General features: G+C 48.8%; 1 protein-coding gene across 1 annotated transcript in view; it reads left to right on the top strand.

Moving 5' to 3' along the window:
* LOC137526222 (protein mono-ADP-ribosyltransferase PARP14-like) overlaps positions 1-13,277 on the top strand; it is a 494,364-nt gene extending 481,087 nt beyond the window's left edge. The window contains exons 10-12 of the mRNA XM_068247439.1: positions 12,525-12,674; positions 12,829-12,891; positions 13,084-13,277. Coding sequence (XP_068103540.1) covers positions 12,525-12,674; positions 12,829-12,891; positions 13,084-13,277 — 407 coding nt within the window. The remainder of the gene's footprint in view (positions 1-12,524; positions 12,675-12,828; positions 12,892-13,083) is intronic.
* The last annotated feature ends 460 nt before the right edge of the window (positions 13,278-13,737 follow it).

Raw genomic sequence — 13,737 nt, forward strand, 5'->3', positions numbered from 1 at the left:
ACTAGTGTACTACTATTCCCAGCAGACACAGAACAGTAAACAGAATGCTATATAGTGTGGCTGAGCGGTGTACCACTATTCCCAGCAGCGACACAGAGCACAATGCTATACAGTGGCGGGTGAGCGGTGTACCACTATTCCCAGCAGCGACACAGAGCACAATGCTATACAGTGGCGGGTGAGCGGTGTACTACTATTCCCAGCAGACACAGAGTGGCAGTAAACAGAATGCTATATAGTGTGGCTGAGCGAGGTACACAGAGTGGCAGTAAACAGAATGCTATATAGTGTGGCTGAGCGAGCGGTGTACTACTATTCCCAGCAGACACAGAACAGTAAACAGAATGCTATATAGTGTGGCTGAGCGAGCGGTGTACTACTATTCCCAGCAGCGACACAATGACTGGGGGGACCCTGGCTAGCGTGGCTGGAGCGCGAACCACCCTGCCTGCCTACCCAAAGCTAAACCCACAGACAAATGGCGGAGATATGACGTGGTTCGGGTATTTATTTACCTGAACCACGTGACAGTTCGGCCAATCAGAGCGCGTTCGGGTCCGAACCACGTGACCCGTTCGGCCAATCACAGCGCTAGCCGAACGTTCGGGGAACGTTCGGCCATGCGCTCTTAGTTCGGCCATGTGGCTGAACGGTTTGGCCGAACACCATCAGGTGTTCGGCCGAACTCGAACATCACCCGAACAGGGTGATGTTCTGCAGAACCCGAACAGTGGCGAACACTGTTCGCCCAACACTAGTGCCAGCCGGGAGGGCTTACTTTTCGCACACACCGCACACTCTCTAACATACTCCTTGCAATCTGTTGCCAGAGAAGGCCACCAAGCGCACCTGGCAACAAGATCCTGTGTTCTGGAGGCCCCAGGGTGTCCCGCATTTTTGTGTGAATGGAACATCTGTAAGATCTGAAGACGGAACGGCAGTGGTATAAACATAACCCCTTCAGGCTTCCCCTCCGGGGTGTCCTGCTGAAAGGGCCCTAAGGTTTCCGTCCAGTCTTTCCATGTCTCAGTTGTTGCTAGTACCAGTCTTTGTGGGACAATGGTCTCTGGGTCAAAGCATCTGGACAGGGCATCTGCCTTAATGTTCTTGCTACCTGGAGTTTACGTAATTATAAATCTGAACCTCGAGAAGAACAAACCATCGAGCCTGACAGGGGCTTAATCTCTTAGCTCCCTCGATGTATTCCAAATTTTTGTGATCAGTGTAAACTGTGATCGTATGTTCTGCTCCTTCCAACCAATGACGCCATTCTTCAAAGGCCAACTTGATGGCCAGGAGCTCCCTGTTGCCTATGTCGTAGTTTCTCTCTGCCGGAGAGAACCTACGAGAAAAATAGGCACATGGGTGTAATCTACCCTGCAACCCTGATCGCTGAGACAGCACAGCCCCTACCCCGACCTCCGAGGCGTCCACCTTAACAATAAAGGGGTAGGAAGTGTCAACGTGTCTTAGGATGGGTGCAGGGCAAAACAAGTCTTTTAAAGTGGAGAATGCTTGCAGAGCTTCTGGAGAACAGTGGGTAGTATCTGCCCCTTTTTTAGTGAGACTAGTGAGGGGTGCAATGACAGTGGAGTACTCCTTTATGAACCTTCTATAGTAATTGGCAAAGCCTAAGAATCTCTGAATAGATTTTAACCCCACAGGTTGAGGCCATTCCAACACAGCAGAGACCTTGGCAGGGTCCATAGACAGGCCCGAGGTGGAAATTATGTATCCTAAAAAGGTGACAGATGTCACCTCGAAGATGCATTTCTCCAATTTAGCGTAAAGCATGTTTTGTCTGAGTTTGTCCAGTCCAATACAAATTTGACATGTGACCTGTGCTCAGAGAGGTTGTTTGAAAAAATAAGTATATCATCCAGGTATACTAACACGAATTTTCCCAACACCTCCCTGAATACCTCATTGATTAATTCCTGGAAGACGGCCGGGGCGTTACACAGCCCGAAGGGCATCACTAAGTACTCGTAATGCCTGTCGGGCGTGTTAAAGGCCATCTTCCATTCATCGCCTTTTCTAATCCGCACCAGGTTGTATGCACCCCGTAAATCTAATTTTGAAAAGATTTTAGCGTTGGTAACTTGTGTAAACAGGTCATCTATCAGGGGCAAAGGGTAGCGATTTTTCACTGTGATTTTAGGAGGAGGCGCAGGAGGAGAAGGCCACGCTTTTTGAGACACAACCAACATCCCAGGCCTTGCATGAGGACAAAAAGCGTGCGGATATAGCAATGCTTTTTGCCGCCATGCAGTCATAAATGTAATAAAGATGAGAGGTTCAATAAACAGGGACCGGAAATGCTAACCCAGCAGCAGCAGCAGCAGCACACGTGATGGAACAGGAGGAGGCGCAGGAGGAGAATGCCATGCTTTTTGAGACACAGCATCCCAGGCCTTGCATGAGGACAAATAGCGTGCGGATATAGCAATGCTTTTTGCCGCCATGCAGTCATAAATGTAATAAAGATGAAAGGTTCAATAAACAGGGACCGGAAACGCTAACCCAGCAGCAGCAGCACACGTGAGGGAACAGGAGGAGCCACAGGAGGAGAAGGCCACGCTTTTTGAGACACAGCATCCCAGGCCTTGCATGAGGACAAATAGCGTGCGGATATAGCAATGCTTTTTGCCGCCATGCAGTCATAAATGTAATAAAGATGAAAGGTTCAATAAACAGGGACCGGAAACGCTAACCCATCACAGATGGTCATTGTTCTACTAGTGTACTACTATTCCCAGCAGACACAGAACAGTAAACAGAATGCTATATAGTGTGGCTGAGCGGTGTACCACTATTCCCAGCAGCGACACAGAGCACAATGCTATACAGTGGCGGGTGAGCGGTGTACCACTATTCCCAGCAGCGACACAGAGCACAATGCTATACAGTGGCGGGTGAGCGGTGTACTACTATTCCCAGCAGACACAGAGTGGCAGTAAACAGAATGCTATATAGTGTGGCTGAGCGAGGTACACAGAGTGGCAGTAAACAGAATGCTATATAGTGTGGCTGAGCGAGTGGTGTACTACTATTCCCAGCAGACACAGAACAGTAAACAGAATGCTATATAGTGTGGCTGAGCGGTGTACCACTATTCCCAGCAGTGACACAGAGCACAATGCTATACAGTGGCGGGTGAGCGGTGTACCACTATTCCCAGCAGCGACACAGAGCACAATGCTATACAGTGGCGGGTGAGCGGTGTACCACTATTCCCAGCAGCGACACAGAGCACAATGCTATACAGTGGCGGGTGAGCGGTGTACTACTATTCCCAGCAGACACAGAGTGGCAGTAAACAGAATGCTATATAGTGTGGCTGAGCGAGCGGTGTACTACTATTCCCAGCAGACACAGAACAGTAAACAGAATGCTATATAGTGTGGCTGAGCGAGCGGTGTACCACTATTCCCAGCAGCGACACAATGACTGGGGGGACCCTGGCTAGCGTGGCTGGAGCGCGAACTACCCTGCCTGCCTACCCAAAGCTAAACCCACAGACAAATGGCGGAGATATGACGTGGTTCGGGTATTTATTTACCCGAACCACGTGACAGTTCGGCCAATCAGAGCGCGTTCGGGTCCGAACCACGTGACCCGTTCGGCCAATCACAGCGCTAGCCAAACGTTCGGGGAACGTTCGGCCATGCGCTCTTAGTTCGGCCATGTGGCTGAACGGTTTGGCCGAACACCATCAGGTGTTCGGCCGAACTCGAACATCACCCGAACAGGGTGATGTTCTGCAGAACCCGAACAGTGGCGAACACTGTTCGCCCAACACTAGTTGGTATCATCATCATGCTGATCGTTGTCCTCTTGAGATTCCCCCACTTGCATCATCCTGACTGCGGCTTCCTTGATCTGCAGCATTGATTTTTTCAGCAAACACAGCAGTGGTATCGTAATGCTGAGTGAAGAGTTGTCACCGCTCACAAGCAACGTGGATTGCTCAAAATTTTGGAGGACTTGGCAGAGGTCCAACATGGTGGCCCAATCAGATCCACAGAAGCTTGGTAGCTGTCCGGATGCGCCTCGGTACTGCGCCGTCATGTACTGGACCACTGCACTCTTCTGCTCGCAAAAGCGTGCTAGCATGTGCAGCGTCGAATTCCAGCGCGTGGGTACGTCACACACCAAGCGATGGTTCGGTAGATTGAACCGCTCCTGCATCTTGGTGAGTCCCTCCGAAGCGGTACTGGACTTTCGGAAATATTTGGCCACTCGTCGCACCTTCAGCAGAAGATCTGCCACGCCTGGGTATGTCCTCAGGAACCACTGAACAACTAGGTTCATAACGTGTGCCAGGCAAGGGATGTGTCTCAGCTTAGCCAACTTTAAAGCGCGAATGAGATTGCTCCCATTGTCACACAACCATGCCTGGTTTCAGGTCCAGCGGTGCCAGCCACAAGTCGGTCTGTTCCTTGATTCCCTTCCAAATTTCTTTACCTGTGTGCTGCTTATCTCCAAGGCAGATCAGCTTCAGTAAGGCTTGCTGACGCATGGCAACAGCTGTGCTGCACTGCTTCCACGACCCTATTGCTGGGTTACCGATGCCGGATGAGGTACCGCTTTGAGAGGCATTGGAGGAGAAGGAGTCAGAGTCGAGGTAGGAGCTGCTGTTATCTCTGAGGGACGCCGGTCCAGCAGTTTGCGGCATGGGCAACACCCGCGCCGTAGCCGGTGAGGAGTTGCTGCCAGGCTCCACAAGGTTCACCCAGTGCACCATCAGGGAGATGTATCGACCCTGGCCAAAGGCACTCGTCCAGGTGTCTGTGGTGAGGTGAACCTTGCAGGCAACAGCATTTTTCAAGCTTCGGGTTATTTTGCTAACCACGTGCTCATGTAACGCTGGCACTGCAGACCGCGCAAAATAGTATCGGCTGGGAACCACGTAACGTGGGATGGCCAGCGCCATCATGCGCTTGAAGCTGTTTGTCTCCACCACGCGTTATGGCAGCATTTCGCAGGCCACAAACTTGGCTATGCTGGCTGTTAGTGCCACGGCCCGGGGGTCATTTGCTGGCAATTTTCTCTTGCGCTCTAACATCTCCAGGACAGACAACTGAACCGTAGGATCGCACACCGAAGGACAGTTGGTTGTTGTTGTCGTGGTCGTTGAAGACTGGGAAACGTCAAGAGGACTGTTGCGGAAACTGACATTGTCGTCTACTACGGATGTTTGTGTACCACGTAATGGCTGGGCTGCTGCTGAGAAGGGTCTGGTGACAACGGAGGCAGTGTTGCTGGGGGCTGGAAGCGAGCCGCTACCCTGGCCTTACGTGTTTGACCACAGAGTGCTATGTTTGGCTACCATGTGGCAGCGCATGCTGGTGGTGGAGAGGTTGTTGATATTTTTCCCCCTGCTCAGTCGGGTCCTGCACACCTTGCAAATCACCATGGTAACATCCTCCCTGCAGTTGTCGAAGAAAGCCCATACTTTTGAGCTCCTGCTTTGCTGGCGAGTTTCTTTCGTGCCTCTCTGGCGTCTCACTTCTACGGCTATGCCTGTTGTGTCCGAAATACCCCGCCTACTTTGTGGCACACGGCGAACTCTTGCAGCAGTGGGTTCTGCAGCAGACTCATCTGTACTGCTGCTATCCCGACAGCGAGGTTGTACTCGATAATCCGGGTCTGTGTCCACATCGTCCAAAACCTCCTCTTCCATCTCCTCATCTGTGACTGTGTGTGTGTGTGCAGTGGACTAGAGCTCCCCAGAACACCCTCTGCGCACCTCACTCCCATGTCTTCAAGATGTTCTTGGTGGACCTCCTGCAATTCCAATTCCTGCGCACATTGCTCAGGGATTTGGGTGTCTTCGTCCTCGCCTTGCATTTCACTGCGTGGTGCATTTACCTCGCACAATGGTTGTGAATCCGGGCACAACATTTCTGGCTGTTCCATTGTTTGTGGGGGTAGGAGTGGGAATAGCTCCCCTGAAGAGGCCATTGTGTCCGGAAATAATTGTTCGGACTGGTTATTCGGCCATTGTGTGCATGGTGTAGCTGCTGGTTGTGTCACCGTTGTGCCCACTGGCTCCTTGTAACTGGCAGAGGACCTCGTGCGTGACAACAAGGATGTGCTGGTGCTGCTTCTGCTTAACCCGCTGCTGGACGCTTGAGAGGTGATCCAATTCATTATCCATTCCTGCTCCTGTGGATCAGTGAGGGTTGTTTGTCTGGCACACATGGGTGGTATTGAGTGGGTTTTCTTAGGTGCTCCACTGCGGCCTCTACGTGAACCGTCAGGGGAAACACCTCTTCCCTTGCCCCTCCCTCTTTCACTGGATTTCTTCATTATGGTTGTACTACTGATCCCAGCAGTACACGCACACTGACTGGCAGTACAATGGCAATAGACAATGCTATATAGTATGTTATAAACTGGTGATGGACGGAAGTACTACTGATCCCAGCAGTACAGTGGCAATAGAAGACAATGCAATATACTATGTTATACACTAGTGATGGACGGAAGTACTACTGATCCCAGCAGTACAAGCTGACTGGCAGTACAGTGGCAATAGAAGACAATGCTATATACTATGTTATACACTGGTGATGGACGGAAGTACTACTGATCCCAGCAGTACAAGCTGACTGACAGTACAGTGGCAATAGAAGACAATGCTATATACTATGTTATACACTGGTGATGGACGGAAGTACTACTGATCCCAGCAGTACAGTGGCAATAGAAGACAGTGCTATATACTATGTTATACACTGGTGATGGACGGAAGTACTACTGATCCCAGCAGTACAGTGGCAATAGAAGACAGTGCTATATACTATATTATACACTGGTGATGGACGGAAGTACTACTGATCCCAGCAGTACAGTGGCAATAGAAGACAATGCTATATAGTATGTTATACACTGGTGATGGATGGAAGTACTACTGATCCCAGCAGTACAAGCTGACTGGCAGTACAGTGGCAATAGAAGACAATGCTATATACTATGTTATACACTGGTGATGGACGGAAGTTCTACTGATCCCAGCAGTACAGTGACAATAGAAGACAGTGCTATATACTATGTTATACACTGGTGATGGACGGAAGTACTACTGATCCCAGCAGTACAAGCTGACTGGCAGTACAGTGGCAATAGAAGACAGTGCTCTATACTATGTTATACACTGGTGATGGACGGATGTACTACTGATCCCAGCAGTACAGTGGCAATAGAAGACAGTGCTCTATACTATGTTATACACTAGTGATGGATGGAAGTACTACTGATCCCAGCAGTACAGTGGCAATAGAAGACAATGCTATATACTATGTTATACACTGGTGATGGACGGAAGTACTACTGATCCCAGCAGTACAGTGGCAATAGAAGACAATGCTATATACTATGTTATACACTATTGATGGACGGAAGTACTACTGATCCCAGCAGTACAGTGGCAATAGAAGAAAGTGATATATACTATATTATACACTGGTGATGGACGGATGTACTACTGATCCCAGCAGTACAAGCTGACTGGCAGTACAGTGGCAATAGAAGACAATGCTATATACTATGTTATACACTGGTGATGGACGGAAGTTCTACTGATCCCAGCAGTACAAGCTGACTGGCAGTACAGTGGCAATAGAAGACAATGCTATATACTATATTATACACTGGTGATGGACGGAAGTACTACTGATCCCAGCAGTACAGTGACAATAGAAGACAGTGCTATATACTATGTTATACACTGGTGATGGACGGAAGTACTACTGATCCCAGCAGTACAAGCTGACTGGCAGTACAGTGGCAATAGAAGACAATGCTATATACTATGTTATACACTGGTGATGGACGGAAGCACTACTGATCCCAGCAGTACAGTGGCAATAGAAGACAATGCTATATACTATGTTATACACTGGTGATGGACGGAAGTACTACTGATCCCAGCAGTACAGTGGCAATAGAAGACAGTGCTATATACTATGTTATACACTGGTGATGGACGGAAGTACTACTGATCCCAGCAGTACAGTGGCAATAGAAGACAGTGCTATATACTATGTTATACACTGGTGATGGACGGAAGTACTACTGATTCCAGCAGTACAGTGGCAATAGAAGACAGTGCTATATACTATGTTATACACTAGTGATGGACGGAAGTACTACTGATCCCAGCAGTACAGTGGCAATAGAAGACAATGCTATATACTATATTATACACTGGTGATGGACGGAAGTACTACTGATCCCAGCAGTACAAGCTAGCTGACTGGCAGTACAGTGGCAATAGAAGACAATGCTATATACTATGTTATACACTGGTGATGGACGGAAGTACTACTGATCCCAGCAGTACAGTGGCAATAGAAGACAGTGCTATATACTATATTATACACTGGTGATGGACGGATGTACTACTGATCCCAGCAGTACACGCTGACCGACAGTACAGTGGCAATATACTGGTGATGGACGGAAGTACTACTGATCCCAGCAGTAAACGCACGCTGAGCTGACTGGCACTACAGTGCAGTGGCAAATATAGTATAGGAGGCTGGGGGGCCCTGGCTAGCCTAGCTGGTGAGAGAGAGTCTAACCTGCCTGCCTACCCAAAGCTAAACCCAAACGGCGGAGAAATGACGCGGTTCGGGTATTTATTTACCCGAACCACGTGACCCGCTCAGCCAATCGCAGCGCGAGCCGCGTGTTCGTGCCCGAACCACGTGACCCGCTCGGCCAATCACAGCGCGAACCAAACGTTCGGGGAACGTTCGGCCATGCGCTGTCAGGCCGAACATACGTTCGACCGCATGGTGTAACGATCGGTGAGCACAGAGAGTATCTGATTACCGGTGATCTGCAGTATCACTGATAATCCGATATACTAGCTAACCTCTGTTCACCTGAGTAGAGTGTAGTGTTTGGTGTAACAGTAACACTTTGAGGACTAGGCCTCAGTGCAGCAAGGAGTACTGCACAGATTCCTTCCGCAGACCTGAACTCTCCAAGACGGGAGGAGTCAGACTGACAGTAGGAAGGATGTCTGAAAGTGACCCTCAGGAGGAAGGGTCGCTAACAGAGCGAGGAACCGCCTCTAACGGTAAGGTCGGTTCTCGAGGTCGGACAAGCCAGGTCGTATACACACGAACAGATAAAGTACAAGATCAGGAGACAAAGGCGGAGTCTAAGTACAGGCAGGGTTCGGCAACGGGGTATCAGAAATATCGAGGTACAGAATCAGGAGGCTGAGGCGGAGTCTAGAAACGAGCCGGGGATCGGCAACAGAGTATCAGAAATATCGAGGTACAAGATCAGAGTTCAGAAGGGTAGTCAAGGCAGACAAAAGTCATAACAGATAATCACAATCAAACTAGTACTTTAGCTATCCATAGAATCTAGCTAAGTGTAGGATTACAGCTCCAGCTGGTCCCGGCACACTTGCGGATCTGACTACGGATCTGGGTGCTTCCACATATGTGATCGCACGCCAGACAAAGAGTAAGTGAACAGCCAGCAGTATATATACCTAAGGACCTTTCCAGGACCTCCCTAATTGCAGGACCAATGAGAGTAGTGGAAAATGTCAGCTGACCCGCCTGGTCAGCTGACTCACTTCTGGCTGTTATTTAAACTCAGCCTCTGTGCGCGCGCGCGTGTCACTCTGAATCCTGGTGGACTATGAGTCCCAGCCACACCAGTACTGTCATGCAATGTATCTAGTGCGGGGGCCGCCTCTGATGCGGATTCCGCCGTTACCAATGCGGATTCCGCCGCACTGCCTATGCGGCATGCAGCGTTTTTTCCGCGTTGTGACGCCCTGCTGGACGCGGAAACAGCCGCCTCACCTTGAGAGACAGCGGCTTTTCCGCGTTTCCTTACACATGGCCGAACACATGGCCGAACCCCACGAGGCCCGAATCGAACTCGAACAGCCCGAAATCCGGGCGAACCCGAACAGTGGCGAACACTGTTCGCCCAACACTAATGGGTATGTCATTGTCTTTTTCATCAGTTTACCATCCGCAGACCAACGGTCAGACGGAAAGGATCAATAAGTCCTTGAAACAGTTCCTGAGATGTTATGTGGCGGAAGCCCAACATCAGTGGGCGGATGTTTTACCATTTGCAGAATTCGCACATAACAATCTCAGGAATGAGTCCTCTGGTTATGCGCCCTTTCAGATAGTCAATGGGAAGTTCCCCAAGTTTTCTCCCTTGCCAGTGACGGCATCTCCGTTCCCTGTTCTGGAGGAGTGGCAGGAATCTTTTAAGAGGATTTGGGCTAAGGTCGGAGAAAATCTGAAATAGGCTTTTTGCATACCGAAGAGGCAGGCAGATAAGAGACGATCTCCGGAGTGGGAGTTTAAACCAGGGGACAAAGTTTGGGTATCAACTCGTCATATAGCTCTGAGACAGCCATCCGCGAAACTGGGGCCCAGGTATATTGGACCATATCCAATTTCCGAAAGGGTTAACCGCGTTACTTACAGAGTCAATTTACCGCATTCTCTAAGGGTGGGGAAAGCCTTTCATGTGTCGCTCCTGAAGCCGGCTGTTCAGGTGGATTCCCCCCCTCCTCACCCTATCATGGTTGATGGTGAGCCCGATTGGGAGGTCGAGGAGATTTTGGACTCCAGACGAGTTCAGGGCTCAGTGCAGTATTTGGTGCATTGGAGAAGGTACGGTTTAGAGGAAAAATGTTGGGTCAAAGCAGGTGATTTACATGCAGATAACCTTAGGAAACGGTTTCATGAACTTCATCCGGACAGGCTGGGTGGTACGTGTCCGGAGTCCACGCCTAGAGGGGGGGGGGGTACTGTAACGAAAATCCCACGACGCCGGACGGATTGCGGAAATATGGTCGCATCCGTTCCGGCTTGTGGACCTTCCAATGCGGAATGCGGAAATTTGGCCGCATCTGCCGCGCAAGCCAGGCGCACCGTGCCAAACTCACCGGCGTGCTGCACATCAGGGCTCTGCCATCCTGCCTCTAGGGAGTGTGCGCGCGTGCCAGGCACGCCTTTATACCCCTAGAAAGTGTGTCAGCTGATCTAGAAGTCAGCTGACATTTTAGCCTGCTCTGATTGGTTGCTGCCTGGGGTGGAGACTTCTCTCCCAGGCAGTATATAAGGAAGTGCTTTTCAGTCACACTTCGTCTGTGTTTGCGATACCCTGTGTCAGCACTCAGACCTAGTCAGCCTTGTCTCTGATATTGTGTTATATATTGGTTTATCGCCAATATATACACATATTATACTGTCTTGATTTATCGTGTATGATTCTGTGCCTGTCTTGACTATTCTTCTGCTTCCTGATTTTGTACTTCGCCAGCCCGTACCGTTATAGACAATTGGCTTGGTTTCCGACTATTCTCTTGTCTCACGTTTCTGTACTGCTGCCGCCTGATCTGTTGCCGAACCTCATTTTGTCTGACCTTTCTCCCTTCAGTGGAACGTCTCCCACTGTAGGGTTCTATCAGAGGCTTGCCTCTTTGAGACGACCGCCAGTAGCAAACCCTTGCTGCTAGAGGCCGAGACTCCTCCACTCCGTCCTTTGGAGGATCTCACACACGGGGTTCCCCTTCAGAGGTAACCACACCTCTGAGGAATTACGGTGTGGTGGATATTTCCACAGACTTGTATTTACACTGTATATTATTATTGTTGTCTGCTGTTCCAGCTTGCTGGAGGTTGTATCTCTGTGCCCTATAGAGATACTCTATTGTACCAAGCATCTTCTTGCATACGATTGTATCGTGCCACGCTATACTTGCATTATTGGTGATTCTGCAGATCACCATATAATCAGGTATAGCATCTGTATTATTGGTGATTCTGCAGATCACCATATAATCAGGTATAGCATCTGTATTATTGGTGATTCTGCAGATCACCATATAATCAGGTATAGCATCTGTATTATTGGTGATTCTGCAGATCACCATATAATCAGGTATAGCATCTGTATTATTGGTGATACTGCAGATCACCAATAATCAGAATATCTGTGCTTGCTGACACCAATCGTTACAGTACTATCATATGTAGACAGAGAGGTGCCTGGCTTTTCTACTGATCACATATGCTATTGCTCTGTTGTTATTGCCTGATGAAGCGGGATCGAACCTGCAAAACGCGTTGAATTGTCCCCAGGAGTAATGTAAATAAACTTGTTGTATTTGACAAACACATTGGCAATTTTTGTGTCTGCTTTGGGGAGGTAAGTCCACCGCTGCCTCCTCATGTTTTAAACTTTTTAGATACTTTTATCCTTTTGGTGCCTCTGTATCCATACTACGCTATATCATATGTAGTAAAAATTGGAAGATGAAGTGTGACTTTAACATTTTTAATTACATAACTTAAGCTTTAAAACTCTGTTGTATGATGGAATACAATGTGCCATGGGCCAAGTGGCATGCCCTACCTATACCTTTCACAGAGCATCATGTACCTCAATGCTCCTGCACAGTATTGTATTCTGATTTATAATAATCTACTCACCATCATCACCTTTATTTCTGTTTGTAGCTTCCTTTGGAACCGTAACAAACACATCCCTTGAGTTTTATGAAATGAAGATCGGAACGCTCACCTTTCAGGTGAAAACTGGGGACATAACAAAGGAGCCAGCTGATGTCATTGTCAACTCTTCGAATGACAACTTCACTCTGCGCTCAGGTGAGACCTCTGAGGTCCGAATATTATGTCTTTAGTCCGAGTCATCTCCTAGATTTATCTGCCAGCTATGGATCTGCAGCCTTGTAAATGACCAGATGAGATAGACATGTATCTTTCCCTGAGGGGTTCATGTTGTGTTTCGTATTATTTGTAGGCGTTTCCAAGGCGATTTTGGATGCTGCTGGACCAAGTGTTGATTCAGCCATCGCCGCATTAGGTAATTCTATTCACTTTTTCAACATTGTTTTTTTATTTCCTTTCTATTTTTCTACAATGTTTTACCATGTCTACACAATGAGACTAGGCACTAAGAGATCACACCAGAAGTAGCGGGAATCGGGTGCAAATGATGTTGGGGTACACCAAGTGTTGGTAAATGTAACATTCATCTTCTCTCTACCTCCACCAGGTGCCCAGGCCCATAAGGACTACATCACCACACCACCTGGAAACCTCAAACAGTGTAAATGTATCATCCATGTGGTAGGATTAAATGAAGCCTCATCTATCAAGGAAAGTGTCCTGGTTGTCCTGCAGGAGTGTGAGAGGAAACAGATGACCTCTGTGGCCTTTCCTGCTCTGGGAACAGGTATGCTATACTGAGCATTCTGCATCCTTGTTCAAGGGATCATTACAGCTAGCTATAGACATAATGTATTGGTCTGCAGATAGTCCAGAAAGCACCTGGGGTCAGACTACCATCAGCAGACCAGCAAGGAAACCCATAAAGGTCTGCAGATGCATTGTACATGTGCCGATGAAGCAGTGAGTGAAGTTACTTGATTTAGCATTGGATGGCTTGATAGAAACACAAATTAACCCAACACCTGGCCTACAGAATCCATTCTAGTACACTGAGCTTTTGAGCCCTGCGACCCCCGCCATTGCAGAGGGGCCTGGGAGCTAAGGGGCTCCTGTGTGTGTGTGTGTGTGTGTGTGTGTGTGTGTGTGTGTGTGTGTGTGTGTGTGTGTGTGTGTGTGTGTGTGTGTGTGTGTGTGTGTGTGTGTGTGTGTGTGTGTGTGTGTGTGTGTGCGCTCTCCCCACCCCTCCCCCTTCCTCAAA

Source organism: Hyperolius riggenbachi, chromosome 7 (genome assembly GCF_040937935.1).
Source record: "Hyperolius riggenbachi isolate aHypRig1 chromosome 7, aHypRig1.pri, whole genome shotgun sequence".
In the NCBI taxonomy this organism is placed as follows: Eukaryota; Metazoa; Chordata; class Amphibia; order Anura; family Hyperoliidae; genus Hyperolius; species Hyperolius riggenbachi.